Below are 24,728 nucleotides of genomic sequence, written 5' to 3'. Positions count from 1 at the left end.
CTTGCTGCAGCAGGGGAGACCACATAGGGGAGGAAGGTGGGCATCTTGGAAAAGGGAGTAGGGAGGGGCTTCTCACAGGATAGAAGCTCTTTTTGGATAACAGCACAAGCAGATGGAGGGACCAGCTCTGGGCTGGGTGCTGTTGTGAGGTGCAGCAGTGTAGGAACTGGGTATCTTATAAATCTTTGCGTGCTCAGGTAACAGGGAAGAGCCAAGTCTGACTCCATGTTGGATCTGATTCTTTGATTTAAACCTTGTCATTGCTCTTATTATAATCATACATTATAGCCTGCCTCAGGGAACCCTGCCCTCTGCTGAAAGGTAAACTAAAGTGGCTTTGTTCCACTCACTGGGAGACAATCTGACCATGCCCACCTGTCAATGGCTGCAAGAAAAAAAGTGATTAACACAGCCCCTCCTATTTTGCAAGATAAAGCTACTTTACTTCCTCACCTCTTGTCTCTCTCTGTTCTATAAAGGAAACTGGCATCCTGGCCCCCATAGGATGGTGTTTCAGGGACCTAGTCTGCGATCACCGTGGTACACAGGTGATACTTTCCTATTCCTGGCCTCCACACCTCATCTCTCAGTTTATTGGCCTGTCATCAGCAAGCAGATTGAGCTTGGACTTGGTAATGGAGGGAGAAATGAAGCGGGGCTGGGCAAGTCATTAGTAAAAATGCTGCATTTTCTCAGAAGGGAATTGTCAGTCATTTTGCAGCCATGCTGTGGCCTTGAGGGAAACATTGTTTTTTGTTGGCTTTGCCACTGTCCTTGTTTGTGTCTGTTGGGTACATTGTGGTCTGATTATCAGTGGGATGGATTTTCACTTTCTCAGAGTAAAGAGATTATATGAAAAAGCAAATTTAAGGGCTTATGAAAACCGGTCAGGATTTAGTATGCAGCATCTGAGTGGACCGGGGGCATTAACGGGGAGGTAAGAGTAAATACTTTTTAATTTTCCTAGTTTTAGAAATAACTCTTTGAAGCTGGGATATTTCAGACAGCTTTTATTGTTCAATATCTATTAAAATTGTAGTGTGAAGCACACTGTTAAGGGTTTTACTTGAACTTTAATAAGTTTCACAGCCATCTTCAGAGATGTTGTGCTTCAGAGAGGTGTGCTTAGTGGCTCAGCCGCGTCGGACTCTTTGCGACCCTATGGACTGTGGCCCGTCAGGCTCCTGTCCATTCGGATTCTCTCAGCAAGAATAGTGGAGAGGTTTGCCATGCCCTCCTTCAGGGGATCTTCCCAACCCAGGGACCGAAGCCAGGTTTTCTCCATTGCAGGATTCTTTACCATCTGAGCCACCAGGGAAGACTCTCTGGGGAGTAGGTCCTGTTATCATTTTTAAATTATTTTTTATTTTACAGAGGGGAGGAGGAACACTAAGTTAACTGGCTCAAAACTACGTAGTTAGGAATGAGAGATGGCCAGAGGTTAAGGGAGACAAGGACTGCACAGCCGCTGCTTAGCCACGTTGCTCTTCTCTTGGGTTGAGAGATCACACCGCTAACGGGAAGAACAGGAGAGAACATTTGTTAAGTGTTTAGTCTGGCCAGGCACTAAAAGCTCAGTGAATTGCCACACTTATAAAGCCTACTAGGATAAGGAAACTGAGGCTAGAGAGAATGGGTATCCGGGCCAAGTTCGTACAGTTATGTTAACTAGTAGAGACAGGAAAGTCTGGATTCAAACCCAGGACCCCCCAACCCCAATCCCAGTTGCACCTCTCCACTGCACCAGCCTCTGCTGGGAAGGACTCCTTGAGCTGAGTGCCCTTGAAATAAGGACTGTGGTTCCCTAGGCGTGGAACCTGGGGGCAGTAGGTGGGGCGGGGGTGGGCGCTCACCTGGGGGAGCCCGCCCTCGCCCCGCCCCTCCCGGGCGGAGCCGACCCGTCCACCAATCAGAGGGCGCTGGGGGCGGGCCGGGGTTTGCTTCGGCCCCGGCCCCGCAGTTCGACCGGCGAGAGCGCTCGTCGACGCGACGCCGGGGCCGAGGCGAGCGAGCGGGCGCCTCAGTGTCCTTCCCCTCCCCACCCGTCGCCTGGCCGCCTTCTCCTCGCCGCGGCCGGACCGGAATTATGTGATCCCGGAAGTTCCGGCGCCATTGCTGTGTGGGATAAACAGTAATGGCGGAGGCTGCAGCTCCCGGAACAACAGCCACACCATCAGGAGCAGGAGCGGCAGCGGCGGCGGCGGCAGCGGCCTCCCCCACCCCTATCCCCGCAGTCACCTCGCTGTCCCCGGGGGCGGGGGGCGGGGGAGGCGGCAGCGACGGCGGCGGCGGCGGCGGCGGCGGCGGCGGCGGCTGGACTAAGCAGGTCACCTGCAGGTGAGACGCAGAGCGGCCGGCGCCGGGCGCGGGGAGGGGACCGAGACCGCGGAGGAAGGGGGCGGGCGGCCGGGCGGCCGGGCGGCCGGGCGGGGGCGGGCAGAGGTGGGAGCCGAGCCGGCGTTGCGGTCGCCGCGCTGCGTCAACCCCCGCCGGCCGCCGAGGCCCGGGCGCGCGGCCCCGCTGCGGAGCCGCCGCACTGCCCGCCGCCTCCCCGCACCGGGCCGAGCGGCGCGGCGCGCGCGGGGAGAGAGGTGGGCTGACTCCTCCTTCCTTTTATTGTCGCCGATCCCCCCATCCCAACCCCCGGCCTGCGAGCTCGCCGGTTCCAAAAGGGGGTTTGGCGGTGTGGCCCGGAGCCCGCCTCCCCGCAGTCCTGCCGGGCCGATGATCGCCGCCGCGGGCCCGCGGGCGAGAAGAGGGGCCCGGCCGCCGGCCCCGCAGCCGTGTCATCCGTTTGTAACGTCTTCCCGGGTCTCTCGGGCCCCGCCCGGAGCGGGGAGCTTTTGTGATTTCTACTCTTGTGTGTTACCGGGCTGGGCGGTTCTGAGCTTTGTCTCCGAACCTAGTGCCGGCCCGGGGGGTCTTCTCCACCGCTGTAGGTGTTACGAACTGGCATTCCCGTTCTCCCCCGGCTGGAAGGTGTCTTGTTTTCAAGTCCACGCGTCTTAAGGGAGTCGGGGAGCTTGTCGCTCCGCAGGGAGACGGATTTTGTTTTGGGTTTGGGATGTCAGATGAACATATTTGAAAAAAATAAGTGATTAGTAGAGGACGGTTATGCGGACATGTGGCTGTGCGTCTAAGATAAGGGCATTTAATTGGATGTCGTACTTGAGTTTTTTTCTTAAGTGATCAGTAAGCGACTAGAAGCTTTTGTTTTTCTGTCGGTTGAAAAAATCAGTTGAAACGCCGTTATTCACCTAGGTGGGGTAGTTTATATCCAGATATCAATACTTGAAAATATTTTTAATATACAGAACTCACTGTCCTGGTATTAACAGGGGTGAAGCGTTCTCAGTGCTTAATATGATAAATTTAAGACATGAATGGTAAGCTTAATTATTTTCAATAACGGGATAGAGAAAGCATAAAAGCTGTTTCAGGTAGCTTTTTTCAGTTATCTGTAGATCTGAGAATACTTGTGCAGTATCCCAAAGAATGAGAATTTAAAAATTTCTATTCATGGAACCAGATCTTTGAGTCTGTTATTTGTTTTCTCTGCAGTGCTGCAATTGATTTATATGTGCTAGCTGAATCTTTTAAAATAAACTAGTGTAACCTTTATATTCTTGAATTTTCTAGCCTTTTACCCTGCAGTTCCAATCTGTCTGCATGCACTGAGAATAATCAATATGTGGATTCTTTAAGAACTCCATGCAGGGCCTTAATTTTATCAATACACACCGACTCTAATCTCAGTTATTGTTTGGCTTTGAATACCCATCACTAGCTTGACATTACTTTATGTTGCTTGTCTCATTATTATCCTGTTGTGTCTGTGTGTGAGCTCAACTCATGTCTGCAGAGAATGCATTGTCACTTCTGCGCTTTACTTTCCTCTCTGTTAGAAACTTTTCCCTGATCTACTTCCCCTTTTCTAGTTCCTTATCAGTGTCATTAGAATTCAAAACAGCTCACTAGACTAATGAATTCCTCTTTGCCTACCTTTAAATCTTTGAGTTTCTGAAATATTCTAGATCACTCCGGGACCAGCATGAGTTTCTTGCACATGAACCCTAATAGATTAATATATTTATCAGATACAGGGTTAGTTAGACACGCTATTGTTGTTTTTCATATAAAGCAAGCTATAGCTTTTACTTGAGACTTATCCAGTAAAAAGTACAGACTAATTGCTAAGTCTTGGGTTTTAATACTTGACATTACTTTCAGTTTATTTTAAGTACTAACATGATCTATTAAAAATCTTTCTGCTTTGTCTAGGAGAATACCAGATATATATTCATTCATTTATTGTAAACTTTGAGCTTTTTGAGAACAGGGTCCCTATATTATCATTTTATCTATAGGGCTTTATTCAGTGTCTGGTATGTATATCTTTCTGGGACTAACCTCATTCAGTTATTCTGTAATAAGTATTTGTGCTTACAATGGTAGACACAGAGCTAGATGTTGAAGGAAAGGCAGGAATGCACTGTATTATAAATATTTGCTTTGTGTTTGATAGTCAACTGTCCTTTGAAGAGAATTCAAGGTAGTGCTGTGTTCTAGTTTGAGCCTCTTTTCCCCTTGTATCTAGGAATTTGACTAGGGCTATTTTCTTCAAGGGTATAATCCTTAGAAGTTGTTTGGATGTTGGAAATTTGTTTTTAATTGCTCAGAATCCTCTGTATTTTCTTGTTGGTTAGTCTTTTCTAAATATTTCTCTTAAAAATTCTCTCTCATTGTGTTAATTTCACAGCTTAAAAACCTAGATATAGTTTTCCCAAAGAACTGTGTTATGCTGCCCCCACCAGGCTGTTCTGATAAATTTTATTAGAGGAATTCTGTAAAATAGAAATGCTATTGCTTCTAGTTTTCCTGAATGTGGGGGATTGAAACAATGAAATTGTAACTTGCAAGTTGTAATTTTGAATTTAGACACTGCTAAATATTTTGTGTACAGGTCCTTTAGAAGATAAAAGGCAGAATAAACTCTGGTTCTTAAACACCAGGAATTTACAGTCTGGTTTGAGAAATAGGGAAGCCCAGGGTACATGTACTTGTCAAGAATTAAATAACAAAGTAAGAAATGTCACAGCAGATTAAGTGATTAACTGCCAACTTACTTAATATTCTGTAATTTCTATTAACAATCCCAGATGCCTACCTATAAGTACTTTGAGGGTCTTGTTTGGTTCTCTTGTACCCCCGTAAGCTGTTGAGGTTTCTTGTATGTATCTTGGTAAAAGTGCTTAGGTTTCCAAGAGGTACAGCAGTCAGGGATTCTAGTCAGTTGTATTTGTCTTTATTGCTGGACAATGTCTGGTTGGCATCATGGAATCTTCAAGGCGGAAGGAAGCTTAGAAATCCTGTGGCCCAGCCTTTAACAACAAAGGCAAGCTCAGCCTGGAGAATGTCATCAAGATGTATTTGGGTGATGGCTTTTGGCGGTGGCATTTAAAAAAGAAAAGTCTTGTGTCTTGATTGATTTTGTAATGGGAGAAATTCTTGGAAGAGTTGACATTTTTTCCTCTTTCTGTTTTAACTTACACTATCATGTCATAATCTCTTAGACATAGAGATGGGTTGGCAAGGAGTGATATCACTGTGAAGACTGAGAGAAAAAAAGGCATGAAAAACAAACCAGAAACCCGGATGGCATGTACCACGCGCCCCTGTAGAATAATGCGCAGTGTTTGGCAGTAACTAGTTAGGGCTTGTGTTCTAGAGTTTCCGTTGATGTCCCAGTATCAGGTGATTTTGTGTCTGCTTGAGTTCCTTTGGTGCTGCTAGTTCTGGATCTCAGGAGCTTATGCCATTGCTGAATAGTTCTAGTTCTCAGTCCTTACATTGAATCAGATTTATGATGTAACTTCCCACATATGTTTACTTTGCCAGGAATAGTGCCGGAGGTTACTCTTTTGTCTTCTCCTGGCTAAATTACTCCAGTTGCTTAAAATCTTACGGCATGACATCCAGGTCATCTTTCCCTGTTGGTTGCCTTAGTCTTTCTTAACTGATTGGTTAAGTGTGTACCTTGGAAACAAATGTAGTTGGGGTGATTGCCTGCCGGGACAGAGGAGAGATGTGGAGATGAACATGAATACCAGCAAAGACGTTATACAATTGCTACTTACTGAACACGTGCCCATTTTTAAATTTAGTTTTAAGTTTTAAATCTCAGGGGAAACTAAGGTTTGTGTAGGTGGTGCTCAGACAGCTTCAAAGCTTGCAGAAAGCTGCCCTAAAGTTGTGCAAAAGTTCAGACCTTGTTAGATTGTTAAGCCTGAAAACGGTTGAAATTAGGTTGATTACAATTAGAATTTGACTTCCTGCTACTGTAGTCTTACATTTTGTTTTGGACTGAAACCCTTGGGTACTTCAGGATCTTGCTAATTACAGCTCTTCCTATCAAGATGTTACATTTTTTTTTTCTTTCTGCCTTTACGTAGAACGTATATATTTGCCAGTAATCTGAATAGAACCTTTCACCTTTCAGTTGGAAGCAGCCTTCTTCAAGGCTGCTTTAAGTAAATATGACTGAATCTCTTTTCTATACATCATTCAATCCAGTGGACAAGTGGGATACTTCCTGCTATTCTACCTTCCATCTATAGATAACCTAGGAATTAGGCACTTTCCCTTACTCTGTACCAGCTGTGTTGTCTGACTCTTCTCCGACTCGTGTGATCCCTGGACTGTAGCCTACGAGGCTCCTCTGTCATTTGATTTTCCTGACAGAGATTGGAGTGGGTTGCCATTGTCTACTCCAGGTAGGGTATCTTCCTGATCCACGGTGTCTCTTTCGTTGGCAAGTGGATTCTTTACCACTTGCTACTGAGCCACATGGAAAGTGCACATCAGCTGCACATAAATGCGTTATGACTTGCCAAAATTAAATCTTCATAACTCTGTTCAAGAGAAAGAGACCAAGTCAGTGAGATGATGAGAGGGAGGATGGGGGGTGGGGTTCTACTTATCAGAGTTACCTACAGAAAATAAGACCCTTATCACTTCCCTGATCGCTTTGTTACTTCAGATTTCTGCTTGGCCCAGGCCCCATTTTCAATTTAGTAGGTCTAAGGGAAGGTGTCCAAAGTTGCATTTCTAGCTGAAGCTCCAGTACTTTGGCCACCTGATGTGAAGAGCCGAGTCATTGGAAAAGACCCCCATGCCGGGAAAGATGGAAGGCAAAAGAAGGGGATGGCAGAGGACAAGATGTTTAGATGGCATCACCGACTCAATGGATGTGAATTTGAGCAAACTGAGGGAGATAGTGGAAGACAGGGGAGCCTGGTGTGCTGCAGTTCACAGGGTCGCAAAGAGCTGGACACGACTTAGTGACAGAACAACAACAAAGCAAATTCCCAAGTCTTCTTGGAAACTGAGTCAAACTCAGTTTTTGGAAATTTCTAGTTAGCTACACATGTTCCCCTGTAAGGCAGAGGAACAAGAGTCTGCTGAATGAAGGACAGAAAGTGATTTCCCTTTGCCCATACCTTTGCAACAAATGTTACTTGTGTTCTCACATGTGGCTTTTAAAGAATTTAAATGGTTTCTCAGAGAATTGAAATATGCAGTAGTCTGATCTGTTCCAGTTTACATTGTTTCTTTTTTTTTTTTTTTAACAGATAAAGCTGCAAATAAAAATTATGACTAAAGTTAGTGGAAAACAAGCTATCTATAGGACTGCAAATTGAGAGCAATGGTCAGACAACCTGTAGAGACAAGATTAAGGATGACCTCAAAGTTTAAATCTAAATTGGTGCCTCTGTCTACAGGCAGCCTTCCTGTGCTACCATTATAGATAATTTTATGATCATATGGTCTAATTCAACTTTCTTTGTGTTCACTTCTTATGTTTGTGTACAAAGAATGTAAAAGAATACATTACTAGTATAGAGGTAGTACTCATGGGCTTCCTTGGTGGCTCAGAGGTTAAAGCGTCTGCCTGCAATGCGGGAGACCTGGGTTTGATCCCTGGATCGGGAAAATCCCCTGGAGAAGGAAATGGCAACCCACTCCAGTATTCTTGCCTGGAGAATCCCATGGACGGAGGAGCCTGGTAGGCTACAGTCCACGGGGTTGCAAAGAGTCGGACACGACTGAGCGACTTCACTTCACTCACTTCACTTTATAGAGGTAGTACTCGTGTGTTAGTGGTAGAATATATTGGCCATGGGGCCTTGCCAGTGGATAAGACTCCATGCTTCCAATGCAGGGGGCCCAGGTTCAATCCCTGGTTGGTGAACTAAAATAAGACCTCTCATGCCAGATCTAAGCCCGCACACTGTACCAAAGACCCAGTGCAACCAAAACACATAATAATAAAACAAAAAAGACTGTATCAGTCATGAATTGAGTACTGGCTTGTAATCCAACTTGTGGTTCTTTGTCTCACAGGTATTTCCTGCATGGGGTTTGTAAGGAAGGAGATAACTGTCGCTACTCACACGACCTCTCTGACAGTCCATATGGTGTAGTGTGCAAGTATTTTCAGCGAGGGTACTGTATTTATGGAGACCGCTGCAGGTAAGAGTTTGTTTCCAATTTAGTTTTTTTCGGGGTGGATGGAGAGGTTGGGAGAAAAAACTGAGAGTAAAACATGAAATTCCAACAACTTTGTAAATAATCGATTTACAGTAGTACTGCTTTGTGGCTTGTCGGGTCTCAGTTCTCAGACCAGGGATTGAGTGTGGGTCATGACAGTGAAAGCGCTAAGTCCTAACCACAGGACTGTCAGGGAATTCCCTGAATAGTACTTTAAAAAGTGCCCCTCCTGGTGGCTCAGAGGTTAAAGCGTCTGCCTGCAATGCGGGAGACCTGGGTTCAATTCCTGGGTCGGGGAGATCCCCTGGAGAAGGAAATGGCAACCCACTCCAGTATTCTTGCCTGGAGAATTCCATGAACGGAGGAACCTGGTGGGCTACAGTCCACGGGGTTGCAAAGAGTCAGACACAACTGAGCAACTTCACTTCACTTAGGAATGTTAGCACATTCTGATAGATAGATCTCTCATCTCTCCGATAGATCTCTCACTTGGAAAGAATGTATTGTTACATTTACAAAATGCGTTTGTAATATAGTCCTAAGTTTAAGTAGTGCCTGAGGAGCATGTTGGGCAAACCTAGGGATAAGGTGTGGTGAAGGCGTGTTTGTTAATGGTATTTCCTCTTCAAGACCAAGAATAAGGTGCATGTTTGACCAGTTGGGACTGGTTTCATTCTCTGTTAGACTGAATTATGGAGAGAAAATGGGATCATAGGCATTTGGGTAGTATTAGGTTACTACTTCAGAGGGCTTGTCATTCCAACTAAACTTCCCTAAACCACCTGAGCTTGCAAGACTAAATTATAAGCTGACATTATGGAAAATGCTTTAGCAGTGTCTGGCTTCCTAGAATGGTGGAGAAGTAAGAGAAGTCAGCTGTTAAGTACTCTATCCTTCATTGAATTGGCACCATAGTCTTATCAAATTGTGATTCAGCAGCAGTGGGTTCTGCTAGCCATTGGGTAGAGCTAGTTTACAAAATACCTAGGAGTATTAGTTTTCTATTGATGTTAAAGAAATTACCCTGAAACTTAGCAGCTTGGAAACAGTAAATATTTATTATCTCATGGTTGCTAGGGTCTGGAATCTGGGAGTGGCTTAGCTAGGTGAGTGGTCCTAGCTCAGGCTCTCAAGAGATCTCAGCTGGGCTGCCAGCATCTGCCATCCTCTGCAAGTCTTGAATGGAGGCTGAACCATTTTGAAGATGGTTCACTCAATATATCTTTGTTCCTCTCCTGGTGGACATTTCCCTTGGGCTGCTTTAGTGTCTTCACATTAACTTGTGCCCAGAGTAAGTGATTCAAGAGAGACATCAGGGACGAAGCGACAGCGCCTTTTTATGACCTCGTCTCAGAAGTCGCAGGCTGTCACTTCCACTATATTCTGTTTATTACAAGTGAGTCACTGTACAAGGGGGAGGAAATTGGGCTATACCTGTCGAAGGGAGGACCATCACTAGGAAAGATATTTTAACAATGTCATATCCAGTTTTAGCAGAAAAGAATTGTGTCAGCTAATGGGGTTCAAATGCTTAGAGTTCAGAAGACTAAGAAATTATTGATGAGCAGGATATATTGATGTTAGGTTACCTCACGTCTTTTTTACTAGGAAATCTAGTTAAGAGGAGAGAAAAAGGAAAAGATTCTTTCCATGTGGTCCGTCATTTTGCCCTCTGCTAAATTTTTGCAGTTTTGCTGGAGAGGAATAAAATGATACAATGACACTCCCCTCCCCCCAAAAAAAAACTAAAACTAAATAACCCAGATATGTCTTTTGTAACTAGGCAGTCAGTTCAGAGACCTTATCACCTATAGAGAGAGAGGAGTTGAACATGGGTGAGAGTGGAGATGGACTCTGAGGTGCTGAGCAGAGAGAGAGGGTTATAGACTGGACGAGCATGGCTGGTAACAGATGAACCTCTTACCTCTCTGATTGGACCGTACAGCTGAAATGTTTGGGAAATAAGGTTAAACTGGAGAAATCCGAGCTAAATCCTAGACTCCCTTGTGTTAAATCAGCTTATTTTTCAGGGACCTCTGCCAGCCCCAACAGCATTCTGGATTCTCCTTGGGACAACAGTATAGAAGCCCGTCTTCTGCATAACCCTGTATTTAGAGTGGACTTCCTCGTGGGAGACAATTGTAGTTTTCTTTTTAGTGAGGGTATACAGCTCTCTTTTAGGGAGAATGATCCTGATTTGAGCTGGCTTTAGAGCTCTTAGGACAAAGTAAAAGGAATCAGAGAAACCTATATCTTGATAGTCTGCCTGAGAGGAAAGTTTGGTGACAGTTGTTTGGCTGATACAGGTGATTATTAAGAGCTTGATTATAGAGTAGCTAAGGAAGGAGTCTTACAGGCTTCTTCCAAGACTGTTTCCTTGGGGGATTGACTTGGGGAATTAAGCCTACTTTTCACTCTTACTATGTAGGGTGTTTTTTTTTTTTTTTTTTTTTTTTTGAGAAACATAACATTTTAATAGATGAAATAAACACTCTAGTACATGCAAGGTAAAAACTTGATATTGGAAGTGGGGGAAATATCTCTTATGTAGGAAATATCTCTTATGTAGGAAATATCTCTTATGTAGGGTAGGTTGTTATACAACCTGACCAATGTCCAGGGATTTGAAATAGTTTAACTCCTCATAAAGGCAGTAGTTTATAAATGAAAGATGATAGCAGTTCAGAAGTGTTGCTGTATTCATTTTGCATGATGGGGCCCTGTTACTTAGTGAGGCCAGTTCTTTGTTGCTCAGGACTGTTGTCCAAGATCTAGCATCCCTGTTCAGTCTTAGTCGTGTCTGACTCTGTGAGCCCGTGAGCTGCAGCACACCAGGCCTCCCTGTCCTTTGCCATCTTCTGGAGCTTGCTCAATTTCATGTCCATAGAGTTAGTGATGCTATCTAACCATCTCATCCTCTGCCACCCCCTTCTCCTTTTGCCTTCCATCTTTCCCAGCATCAGGGTCTTTTCCACTGAGTCGGCTGTTCACATCAGGTGGCCAAAGTCTTGGACTTCAGCATCAGTCCTTCCAATCACGGTTGATTTCCTTTAGCTTCCTTAGAAAGTTCCACAGAACTCCGAGTCATTGTTCCTAAACACCCACTTGGGAAACGGACCAGATTGCCTTGACAACTATGGTTATGGTAGATCTTGTTTCATTTGGAGGGTTTTTTGTTTGTTTTGACTGCACAGCGTGCGAGATCTTAGGTCCCCTACCAAGGATTGAACCCTTGTTCCCTGCAGTGGAAGAGTGGAGTCCTAACCATTGGACTGCCAGGGAATTCCCCTTTGGAGGCGTTTTCACTGTAGACCTACTGAATCCTACACATTAAAAGCTTAAAAAGCAGATATCAAACCTCACAAGGGTGGGTGGTGGGTATTGCACGCCAACAAGATGAAAAAGTGTTGTTCTTTTGTGTAGAAGAAAAATTAAGCTTCCTTCGCTGGAAACTGTATCAGAGTACTCGTTGAAAGATATGAAAGGAAAACAAAATATTGGTTTCAGTGTTGTCTCAGCTTTAATCCCCCATTCAACACTTTGGCTGAAGAGGATCAGCAATTCTGTGATAATTCATTAAATAATTAATTTAATAGTTTTAACAAAACCACTATCATGACTGGGAATCCAGTAGATATGATTAGCCAGGGCTGGCAGACTTTCAGTATGGGGCCGGATAATTAATATTTTTAGCTAGGCAGCCCATATGGTCTCTTGTAGCACAAAAACAACCCTAGATGATACATAAGCTAATAGTGTGGCTAGGTTCCAATGAAACTTTTATTTTGGGACACTGAAATTTAATTTCATGTCATGAAATGATTTTTTTTTTCAACATTTAAAAATGCCAAAACCATTCCTAGCTCCAGTTGGGTTTGACCTGAGGCCAGTAGTTGGCTAGTTCCTATTCTAAGAAGAGATCTCTGCTTCACTGAACCATTAGCTTTTAGCAAATTCCTTTCAGAATAGGAGTCTTGCTTTTTCTTTCTTAATTTATTAGTTCTTTCTTGTGCTCTATCTTTCATGGTGCTTACTTACAAATTTTTACTTCAGAAGTATATTTTATACAGATCTATTCTGCACTGTTTACAAATGTGAACCTTCTTGCTAATATTCTATGCTATCAAAAATATTATACCGTGTTGATTCCTTGATAAACTTAACTTAAAACCAAAATGCACTCCTTTCAAAAAACTTTATAGTGGGACTTGCTAGTGGTTCAGTGTCCAAGACTTTGCACTCCCAATGCAGGGAGCACCTGGGTCTATCCCTGGTTAGGGAACTAGTTCCTACATGCTGCAGCTAAGACCCAGCTCAGCCAAATAAATATTTTTAAAAAACCAACTTTGTCGTATTTGTAGTTTGATAGATGATGATGAGCATTCTAATTGTTTTTTAAGTAGCTATTTGAGTCATTTACTCTGAAATTCTTCAAACGAGTATGACAAAGGAGAAAGAACAGAAACTAAAATATAGGCATTGAAACTAGTTCTTAGACCCTTCCACATCTTGACATTTAGATTTACCTAATCCTTTAAATGCTTTTGAACTGTGGTGTTGGAGAAGACTCTTGAGAGTCCCTTGGACTGCAAGGAGATCCAACCAGTCCATTCTGAAGGAGATCAGCCCTGGGATTTCTTTGGAAGGAATGATGCTAAAGCTGAAGCTCCAGTACTTTGGCCACCTCATGCGAAGAGCTGACTCATTGGAAAAGACTCTGATGCTGGGAGGGATTGGGGGCAGGAGAAGGGGATGACAGAGGATGAGATGGCTGGATGGCATCACGGACTCGATGGACGTGAGTCTGAGTGATCTCCGGGAGTTGGTGATGGACAGGGAGGCCTGGTGTGCTGTGATTCATGGGGTCGCAAAGAGTCGGACACGACTGAGCGACTGAACTAAACTGAACTGAATCCTTTAAAACTTCCTCAAAGACCTGAAGGCTGTCTTCATTGGTGAAGCTGGCATCTTAATTCCAAAACCTGGGTTCTTTTCTAAGTTAAAGGCTATGAAAGTAATTAAAATGTGAGGACTGGGGACTAGATTCCTAAGGTTCCCTAAAGCTCTAAAACCTCAGAGCAATGCTGTTCAGTAGAACTTTGTATGATAGCATGAATGCTTTCTATCTGCTGCCCAAAAAAGAAACTGCTAGCTACGTGTGACCACTGAACACTTGAAAATGTAGCTAGTCCAAGGACCAAGGAACTGAGTCTTGAATGTAAGTGTAAATAATTAGATGCAGCTAATGGCTGCCCTGTTTTACAGGGCAGCTTTGGAGTCACATTAGAGCTAGAACACTGCTTAACATGTCATCTCTAATGTTTTTGATGATGAAGTCAGACTGTCCAAGTGAAAAACCATATTCATGATCTTTAGCTTGCATAATTCCAGCCTTGAATAAATGCACTGGGTTTTTGTGGCTGATAACAGGATACTCACAGTAGGTTACCTAATGCTTAAGAGTTGAAATAGGAGGGTTTGAGATAACATAATGATAAAAACCAGCTCAGCAAATGTTTGCCATGTTAAAGAGCAGTCTTTAGTTAGAATGTTTTCTCTTTTAGATGTAAACACAGACACTTGTAACACAGGTGACCCATGGTTAGTATTGCCAGTGAGTTAATTTCGAGAACCGCTAGATACATATTATACTTTATAACAGCTTATGGATTGGGTTAGCCAAAAAGTTGGTTCAGGTTTTTCTGTAAGATGTTACGGAAAAACCGAGATGAACTTGGCCAACCCAGTAGTAAGTTCATCATTAATTTCTTGTGTCTGAGTGAATTTCACAGCCTAAAATATTCTAAGAATTGTGAGGATTTTCTCAGGCAGCAAGGTGCTTCTTGAGGGAAATTAGTTTTTTTCTGTATTTGGAGATGTGGTTCAATAATAATTTTTCAGGTGACAAGGAATCAGGTAACGCACAGGGTAAGAGTTCAGAAAAGTAGGTGAGTGGGTGCATATAGGAGAAGAGGAAACACACATTGTATGTTTTATAAATACTGTTTCTAATATTGGGAGCATTTTAGTTTATGTATTGGTAAAATGGCCCACATTTTTACTTGTTGGATTTGAGTGTCAGCCTTGCTTTGCTTAATCAGTCAGTTTTGGCTGCATAGCCTTTTTTTAGCAGAGCTGCCATGGTAACCATAAATTGTCAATTCCTCAAACTCTTAATGAGAGTGGAATTTGAGGGGTAATAGATGGTCTACAGCAGGGTTGGGCGAACTATGGTTTGTAGGACAGTACTGTGACTGGGTCCTGTTTTTGCAAAGTTTTATTGGAACACAGTCCCGCACAGCTGTTTAGATAATGCCATGGCGGCTTTGGAACTACAGTTACAGACTTAGAGTTGTGACATTGGTGGGTTGACCTGCAGAGCCCTGAATCTGTATGGCCTTGCTACTCAAACTGGTCCCTGGACCAGTGGCATTGGCATCGTGTGGGGACTTGTCAAAGACATGCAAAATTAGGGGCTATACTCCAGACTCAGAAATTAGGTATCTGCCTTTTAACAATTTCCCACATGATTCACAGGCACAGTAATTTGAAAAGAACCCAAGGACAGGATTGGGAAAGTATATTCCCTCTAGAGGCTTCTGGTTAGACAGTGATGGCTGACTTGGTAAATTTTCTTTTCTTTTTAAGATATGAACATAGCAAGCCTCTGAAACAGGAAGAAGCAGCTGCTACAGATCTAACTGCAAAGTCATCCCTTGCCGCTTCCTCGTGTCTCTCATCGGTTGGACCGACTGTTGATATGAATATGGGCGAAGCCGAGTCAAGAAATTCAAACTTTGCAACTGTAGGAGCCGGTTCAGAAGACTGGGTGAATGCCATCGAGTTTGTTCCGGGGCAGCCCTACTGTGGCCGGAGTGAGTATCTTTGAAGAAAAAAAAAAGATAGAAGGCTGGAGAGTGTTTTATCAATTAGCTGAATTTTCACAACTTTCCTGCTTCCAATTTTCATATTTAGCCTAGTGTTAATATTCTTAAATTAGGTCATGTTAAAAGAAAAAAAAAAACACAGATGGAGCAAAAGAAACTTCTTGACTTTGAATAGTAACGAATATAGAATGTTCTGAAAAATGGACTTTTATCTCCTTTAATCAGTATAGTTGAAATACATTCAAAAACTTTTTTTTTAAGTTTTTTTTTATTTTAAACAAGGCTAATCTTGAAAATATTAGTAGCAAAAGACATTCATTTCTTTCAAGAGTGGGGGATTAGTTTCAATCGACTATTTTGGAGTTTCTCTTAAGTTCTTTTTATCTTCTTTAGCGAGACTAGTTCATGTATCTGCCTTAACCGTTTTGGACCTTTACCACCCTCTTAAACATTTTGCAGCTGCCCCTTCCTCCGCTGAAGCCCCCCTGCAGGGCTCAGTGACCAAGGAAGACACGGAGAAGGAGCAAAGTGCAGTGGAGACCAAGAAGCAGCTCTGCCCGTATGCTGCAGTAGGGGAGTGCCGCTACGGGGAGAACTGCGCGTATCTGCACGGAGACGCATGTGACATGTGCGGGCTGCAGGTCCTCCATCCCGTGGATGCCGCCCAGAGGTCACAGCATATAAAAGTAAGTCGGGAGGAAGCACGCACTCTAACAGGTGGTGACAACTGTCTTTGCCCTTTCACAGCATTGTCAGCTCATGTCAGAGAGACGTTGGGTGAATCAAATGGTTCTCTTTAAGTAGGAGAGTTTCCCTTGCTGGCATTCTTGACTGTTTTATCAGGAATTAGGCTTTTAGAACCTCAGATTATGGGCTTTTTTTTCCGCCTCCCTTTTCTTTCCTTGTTTCTTTAGAACAATAGCTTTTCTGAAATTCAAGTTCCATACAGCCTACTCTTCTAAAATGCATATTTCACTGGTTTTTAATGCAGTTGCATAGTTGTTTAACCATGATCACTATTCTCTAATTTAGGACATTTTCATTCTCCCCAGGAAAGAGACTTAATACTCATTAACTCCTTTAGTCTCTATTCTACCCTTCCTCCAGCTCCTGGCAACAACTCATTTACTTTCTGTCTCCATGGATTTTCTTGTTTGTTTTGGGGATTTCCTATGAATGGAATCATATGTGGCCTTTTGTGACTGGCTAAAACAGTAGCATAATGTTTTCAGGATTTGTTTATGTTTTAGTGTGTATCAGTTAATCCTTTTCTTGGCTGCATAATAATCCTCTGGATGGCTGTGTGACATTTTGTTTTTCCATTTGGGTTGTTTCACCTTTTGCCCATTAAGAATAATCCCCTGAACACTCATGTATAAAGTTTTGTGGACATACATTTTAATTACCTTAAAATAAGGTTGCTAGGTCATATGGCAACTCTGTGCTTAATATTTTGAGCAACTTTTTCCCAGTGACTGTGCCATTTTACATTTTCATTAGTAGTGTATGACAGTTTCAGACTATGGTTTTAAGCCCATTTGTATCTGTGAGTATACTGTATTGTAAACCTGATTAGAGGAAGTTTTGCTTCTAATCATAATCATGTCTGTTTAATAAAAATAAATTTGGTTGTGAGGGTGGGGGTGAACCATGGTATAATAACTAGCATGTTTTTTATAGAATAAAATATGTATAGTATAATGTGTCAATTATACCTCATTTAAAATAAAAAGTATGTGATGTCCACACAGAAATGGGTACGTGAGTGTTCATAGCATTATTCATAATGGCTCCAAAGTGGAAACAACCAAACTGTCCGTCATCTGATAAATGAAAAAACTAACTGGTCTCTCCATACGATGGAATGTTGCCCAGCAATAAAAAGAAACGAAAATCATATATTCTACAACATAGATAACCTTGAAAATGTAGTCAAGTGAGCAAAACCAGTCACAAATGACCACATACTTTTTTATGAAATGCCCTGAATAAGCATATCCACAGATTTGTCGTTGCCTAGAACTGAGGGTGTTGAGGGGAAATGACTACTGTGGATTTGGAGTTTCTCTGGGGTAATGAAAATGTCCGGAGACAGACTGAGGTGATGTTTGTATAACTCTGCATGTACTGAAAACCATTTCATCGTACACTTTGAGTGAATGCATTATATGGTATGAAATTATATATCTCAATATTGTTTTATTTTGGATGTGAAACTTACATGCCTGGTACATAATTGTCACCTAATAAATGTTCGTTTCCTTCATTCTTATTTTCTGACAGGTGGCAAATTAGAGTCTTAATCCTAATTACATTTTCCATCTAGAAACGAGTACACTAACAAACAGTATGAAAAACAGCCTGTAATGTGGGTAACTACAAGGGTTGAGTTGCAGGACAGAGAAAAGTAGGTAATCTTTAGTTCTTGAAATTGAGTCCTTAGAGTTTGACTTGACAGTATTGTGAGGTCCCTCGATGTCCGCACACCTATACCGTCTGGTTAAACAAAGCCGTTTCTGATGTCATATTGGGAACAGCTCTCTTTCCAGTTGGCTGTTTGACTCTGAACAGGCGTTCCTAGCGGTCTGTCATGATTCCATGCCCTGACTGCTCCTCTCTGTGCACTCTCTAGTCCTGCATCGAGGCCCACGAGAAGGACATGGAGCTCTCGTTCGCGGTGCAGCGCAGCAAGGACATGGTGTGTGGCATCTGCATGGAGGTGGTCTACGAGAAAGCCAACCCCAGCGAGCGCCGCTTCGGGATCCTCTCCAACTGCAACCACACCTACTGTCTCAAGTGTATTCGCAAGTGGAGGAGTGCTAAGCAATTTGAGAGCAAGATCATAAAGTGAGACTCCTCCCCGATCTTCGTTTGTGCTTTCTATTTTGGGGAAGAATTTAGTATCTTGTGCCAACTTTCAGCCAGATGGACCGCATTTAAATGCATGCATTTTATCTCGAAACTGGGGTATTCTTCTAATTGGGAGTTCTTCTTTGTATTTCAGCTAGCTTCTAGATTAGTTGGTATATCTACTTTTATTTGAATGAGGAAAACCCTATGTATCAGTTAGTAGAATCTTCGTGCTTTTTTCTGAGGAGATTGTGTTTAATGGATTAGCCAGTTTAGGCTCAGAGAAGCGTATCTAGCTCTGAATGTATGTTTCCTGGCATTTTACATTTTCCACTTTCCTATTCATCCATTAAGCTAGCCAATAATCCACCATCCTTTAAAAATTGTTCTCATAACTGAACAAAAACTACATAATCTAAACAGAGCAAAGTTACAAGAAATAAATTTATTTAAACGAAAGAAAAAGGAGTCTGTGTGAAATGTCTTCTTTTTGTTGTTGTATTTTTTTTAACCTAAAGTTATTTTTTTAAATGAACTGGCTAGCCATTGAGTTGAACTTACAAAAAAAGGAAATGGTCAGTGGTGTGGGACCCTTGCAGGAAGTGCCCATCTGCCTCTCAGTTCAGTCTTTGAGGCTGGAGGTGACACACCGGGGTGTGTCCTTGAAGGAGAGTGGGCCTGCAAAGGGGAATTTGCACTGCAGCCTGTTCATTGTTTCCCAGGTCCTGCCCAGAATGCCGGATCACATCTAACTTTGTCATTCCAAGTGAGTACTGGGTGGAGGAGAAAGAAGAGAAGCAGAAACTCATTCAGAAATACAAGGAGGCAATGAGGTATGAGCACTGCAGCCTTTTCTCAAGCTAAGATCCCAACGTGTCGCTTGGGCTCACTTTGAAAAGAAACAGTGCTGCATTATACACTCCTACCTCCTTCCTACCCTTTCTTTTACTTCCCAGTACGGTGTGTCACCCCGATGACGTTTACCCGGTGTGTATCTTGCTGTAACACAGTCGCTGGGGTGCACGCCCAGGGACTGTGTTATAATGAAGCCTGCACTGCTGGTGTGGCTAGCCCCCAGGAATGGGGTCTGCCTTATCCCGAGTCTGTGTCATGGTTGTCCTACTGTAGTCTTGTGTGTGGGCCTTCTCGAAGGTTCTTTCTCTGCTGGATCTGCGATTCTAGGGCTGTTAAACGGCTCGACTTGAACAGTTTCTGGTTCCAGTCTGTTTTCATGCGATAGCACACACGTTTAAGAACACACCTCGGGGAGGGCTGTTAACAGACGTACCGGTTCTATTCTCTCCCCATTTTAAAGAAACCCCGGATGATAGTCGAATACAGACCTGAAATCCACCGTGAGTAAGGGTTGCGCTATTTTCCTTTCCAGCAACAAGGCATGCAGGTATTTTGATGAAGGCCGTGGGAGCTGCCCATTTGGAGGGAACTGTTTTTACAAGCATGCGTACCCTGATGGCCGTAGAGAGGAGCCACAGAGACAGAAAGTGGGAACATCAAGCAGATGCCGGGTAACTCTCACTGTTCTTTCAAAGGAGGGGAAATACCGCACGCTGAGCCTGAGGCCCGCACAGATAGGGGCAGGGGACGGTGAAGGCCCAGGTCTAGGAGCCAGAGCCTAGAGGATTAAAGGAGACCAACCTCAGCAAACCGGGAGGGCTGTGAGAGGAAAAGCTAGAACGCTTAAGGCTCTAGACCAAACGGTGTGCCGAGTAGCCAGCGGGGAGGCGTTGGTCAGAGTCGAAACCCTAAATCAGAAGTCTTGGTTCGTCATGCCCTCTGTGCTGGACGTTTTGCCTTAGAAACCGCAGCCTAGAAGACGCTGCCCGCAGTGCCACCCCTATCACGGCCTTGTTTTTTACAGGCCCAACGAAGGAACCACTTCTGGGAGCTCATCGAGGAACGAGAGAACAGCAACCCTTTTGACGACGAAGAGGAGGTTGTCACCTTTGAGCTGGGCGAGATGTTGCTTATGCTCTTGGCTGCAGGTGGGGACGACGACCTGACAGACTCTGAAGACGAGTGGGACTTGTTTCACGATGAGCTGGAAGATTTTTATGACTTGGATCTATAGCAGCTCGGTGGGGCGCATGCACTGGTCTGCCGAGCCTCAGGCGGCAGCGGGCCTCGGGGGTGGCGGCCGCGCCCGGGCCGCTCTCCTCGGCAGGCCTCTCAGCTCCAGGTGCTGTCGTAATCATTTTTACCCAGGGCCTGTCTTCTCAACCCCTCACCTTTTCCCCAAGGAGTATGTTGTTTTCTCTGTTTGAAAAAGTTACAAAAATAAATCTGAAAGTTAGTTTTTTTGTAACATGAATTCAACTGTCAGACAGTTAGTGTAGGTTTGTTGCGTCACGATTTTCCACCAGATCCACACAGTTCGAGGGGAGCGTACCTGGATTTCCAGGACTCACTTTGGAGGACCCCGGGTTCAGAAGTATCAGCACTGGCCCCTGCTTTGGGGGTCCAGGCAGTGGGGTGATGGGTGCAGGATCTGAACTGTAGCAAGTCGCCTCCTCCTGCTCTAGACTTGGGAGGTGGGTACTTGGTTTCTGGTGAAATCTGCACATCTGTGTTTTTCCGTCTGGTCTCTGTCCTGTCACCCCTGCCCTGTGCACTCGTCCTGTGGTTTTGGTCTCTTTGTTTCCTTGCACACAAGTAATAATACTACTGGGTAACCAGAACCAGGTGTGAATGTATTTGAGATTTTTACCGTCTTTAGTGTGATAGAAAAACTGTGAAAGAACACATATAAGATGGGAGTGGAAGAAAATAATGCAGAGTTGGAAGCTGACTCCCCAAGGCCGAGGGACTTGGGATATGAGTGTGAGTGCGTGACAAGCTTCCCATCCCTGCATAGACGCAGTGTTCGTAGCCTTAGCGAAAAAACTCGGTTTAGTGGTTTCAGCCTCGTGTGGCAAATAGATCTTAAAGGACAAAGCAGTTTATTGGTAGCTGTTAATAGAGCAGTGCTAGCTCTGTCTGTATAAATAGAGAAATGGGCTTAGCCACAGAAGTGCAAACTATCTGGTTATGCCATGTATTAACACAACCTAGGGCTTGGGTCTGGAGTTGTGTTTAATGTTGTATGATCTCCTAGACTTCTCAGTCCAGGCACTTTGACAGACTTTTGTCCTCATTTGAGGTGTTTTTTGTCAGGTTTTTGTGTTCCTTTTTTGTGGGTATTTGCCTCATTCCATCCCCAAGCTTTGCAGCTAGACAGTGAGGTTCAAAACTACGTTCTAAGGCATATCCTGTAATGGAGTCATTGGTTGACAGTATAGTAAGTCAGGCTTTTCCACTAAAAGGGGAAACAGAGGGTGGTAATCCAGAAGATAAGATAATGTTAAATTGTTAGAAGAATTCCTTGATCTGAAATTTTAGCTTTGCGTTTTGTTGCTCTTTCCTGAAAATAACTTGGAGGTGCCCCGGATGTGTCCATCTACTGCTCTGATGCCTCGGATATCACTCGTTCTTTTCACTTAAAAAAAAGATAAAAACAGTAATTGTTGCAGAGGTCTCTGTATTTTGCAGCTGCCCTTTTGTAAGACGCACTTTTCCCAAATAAAACAATTTTTAAAACCCATGGTTTGGCTTCCTGTTCTGTGTGATGGGCCGCTCTGAAGCGTGCAGGTGTCAAGTGTGCTACTTGTTTCTTGCATTGCCTCTTGCATCAGTTCACCCACGAGTTGGATTTCTGTGGACATAGTTTCATTGAGAAAAGTTGACATCTCTCCTAAAGTGTCTAGCCAGTGAGAAATGTTGGCGAGATAGAGGACAACCTTACGATGGGCTTGCAATGTGTGAGTGCGAGTGTTTTGTATTGTAGAATTTGCAAGACTAACCCTTGGCCTCCTTTGTTGACCAAAGGCACTGTCAGTTTCTGCTGCCATCCTCTGGTAGTTGAACTTGCTTCAGATCTACAAATAATGGTGTTTTTGTTCCTAATTCTATTATATAATTTTTCTTTTTTTTGCCATATCTTGCCACTCTCGGGATCCTAGTTCCTTAACCAGGGATTGAACCTGGACCTTCAGCAGTGAAAGTGTGTAGTCCTAACCACGGGACTGCCAGGGGATTCCCTATATGAATTTTTTTATTAATAAAAACCCTTCCACCACTCCCATGGAAGACCTTAAGTAACCTTTTACAGTGCTTATTTGTAAAATAGTTTAATATCTATAATTAAGAGTAAATAATTGTATTGCCTATATTAATAATCCATGCAATTTGAAAATGTTTCCCCGTCTAGGAATTGTGTGATGGCAACTTAACTGTAGTCTTGATCATAGCTGGAGATCCACTGAAGAGTCTGTTTCTGTAAGCTCCCTTCTGGTGGATCTTCAGCTGAAGCTGCTCCCTTCCCAAAGTACTCAAAGTTCGTGCTGATGAGGCCTTGCTGGGGACCACACATACTCCCAGAGGGATGCTAAAGAGCCTCGGAGGTGAGGTGGAAGTGGTGGGGGTCTGGTGGGGGGAAAAGAGAGACTTAAACCTCCGGTTTTTGGTGTCCAAAAAGTAGGAAAAGGCTTATCAGTAGCTGCCTTGTTGGCATGTTGGTCCATGTGGGGAGAATGGCTTGGGCATGACCCAGGTGGTGGTAATACCTGGAGTTCAGGTGGGTTGATGTCTGAAGCAGCTTTTCTTTGTGTCTTTGTGCAAAAGATGGTGGAAATTTATGTATAAGCCAGCCCTTAATTCATGTTGCTGCCCTGTCCCTGCCTGCTGTGTGCTTGTTAAAAGGTTGGGAGAAATACGGCTGAAGGTATGGGGGAGGGAAGAGGAATGCCATCGACAAAGGTATTTGTAGGTGGCCTTGGTTGTGCTCTTGGAATCAAGTCCGCTTTCTGGGTGCGTGGTACGGTTGCAAAGAGTATCTAACTTTCGTGGGCTGGGGAAGTGCAATCGGAAGGGACACGATGTCATCTCCAGGTGAAACGTTTAAGATCCAGCCCATGGTTTTCCTCATTCTCCGATTTTCTAAGGTGATGGATAATATTCCAAGGAAGTGGTGGTTCAGTCAGTCAAACATAATAAATTTGATCTTTTGAAATTGATACACAGGTGTACAGATATTAGTAGGAAATAAATTGTTACGAACCTGTTTTTTTGCCTACTCTTTGATAAATATTACTAATGAAAACATGGTATCTTTTAGAATAATGAGATTTTGTACTGACTTTTGTTGTTCAGTCGCTAACTTGTATCTGACCCTTTGCAACCCCATGGACTGCAGCATACCAGGCTTCCCTATTTCTCCCTCACCAACTATAGTGAGTGTTTTCTTTTGGCCATGCCAGGCAGCATGAGTGGGATCTTAGTTCCCCAACCAGGGATAAGACCCGTCCCTGCTGCATTGGGAGTATGGAGTGCAGAGTGGTAACCACTGAACCAGCAGGGAAGTCAGAAGCCCTTTAGTTAAATTGTTGCAAATTGGGTAGCTAGATGCTAAGTTTTAAGTAGTCGTCAAACACCTTTTCTGAGGGTTGTATAGGCTCCTGTTCAGTTCAGTCGTGTCCGACTCTTTGCGACCCCATGAATCGCAGCACACCAGGCCTCCCTGTCCATCACCATCTCCCGGAGTTCACTCAGACTCGCGTCCATCAAGTCCGTGATGCCATCCAGCCATCTCATCCTCTGTCGTCCCCTTCTCCTGCCCCCAATCCCTCCCAGCATGTAGGAAAGGGATTTAACCTCTAAGTGGGAAAAGAATCTTCAAAATTTAGCAACCCAGTGCTTATTCTTGTATCAGATGACAGGAAGAGATCCATTGCTATGATCTTACTTCACTAGAACTAACCAGGTCTCCATGACAGAACGTTGTGCTCAGTCGTGGCCGACTCTGTGACCTCATGGACGGTAGCCTGCCGGGCTCCCCTGTTCGTGGGATTCTCCAGGCAAGAGTACTGGAGTGGGTTGCCATTGCCTCCTCCAGGGGTTCTTCCCGACCCAGGGGTGGAACCCGCCTGTCTTGCATCTCCTGCATTGGTAGGCAGTTTCTTTCCTACTGTGCCACCTACAGCTCCCTTACCAGTGCGTAGAAGAGATACACCCTATAGTACCTGAACAAACAAGTATTTTTAGGTTCAAGTGATATGCTTTACTTTTTTTAATTGAAAACTTGTTCCCCTCAACAAATACTTAGAAACTGACTTACAGAAAGCTTGTACCCACTCTTTGCCAACAGTGACCATAATCTAAAATGAAAATGATGAGTTTCTAAGACAAAGATGTGTTTAAAGGAAGACTGAGGATATATTTGCCCTCTTCTAAAGGGCTTGTTGTGTTTCTGCTTCGATGCATGCAGGTGCGCTTAACCCACTTTCTTCCCATCTCTATTTGCAAACTTTGGGGCACCCCTGATAGCCCAGTGGTTAAGACCCTGCACTTCCAAAGCAAGTTTCGATCGCTGGTTGGGGGATTAAGATC

General features: G+C 43.9%; 1 protein-coding gene and 1 long non-coding RNA gene across 2 annotated transcripts; one reads left to right on the top strand and one right to left on the bottom strand.

Moving 5' to 3' along the window:
• Positions 1–995: 995 nt before the first annotated feature.
• On the bottom strand, positions 996–1,958 carry LOC121819439 (uncharacterized). Its single transcript, XR_006059709.2, has 2 exons — positions 1,854–1,958; positions 996–1,513 (listed from the first exon to the last, which is right to left on the bottom strand). It is a non-coding gene; the product is annotated as an uncharacterized LOC121819439 (long non-coding RNA).
• A 12-nt stretch (positions 1,959–1,970) lies between these two features.
• On the top strand, positions 1,971–21,885 carry MKRN1 (makorin ring finger protein 1). Its single transcript, XM_027968873.2, has 8 exons — positions 1,971–2,337; positions 8,404–8,532; positions 15,199–15,425; positions 15,897–16,123; positions 18,070–18,284; positions 19,010–19,120; positions 19,675–19,813; positions 20,167–21,885. Exons 1-8 carry the CDS (start codon positions 2,135–2,137, stop codon positions 20,374–20,376), a joined length of 1,461 nt encoding a protein of 486 aa, XP_027824674.2. The 5' UTR covers positions 1,971–2,134; the 3' UTR covers positions 20,377–21,885.
• The last annotated feature ends 2,843 nt before the right edge of the window (positions 21,886–24,728 follow it).

The sequence above is a fragment of the Ovis aries genome, chromosome 4, assembly GCF_016772045.2.
Source record: "Ovis aries strain OAR_USU_Benz2616 breed Rambouillet chromosome 4, ARS-UI_Ramb_v3.0, whole genome shotgun sequence".
Taxonomy (NCBI): Eukaryota; Metazoa; Chordata; class Mammalia; order Artiodactyla; family Bovidae; genus Ovis; species Ovis aries.
This window is presented reverse-complemented; position numbering and strand designations above follow the sequence as displayed.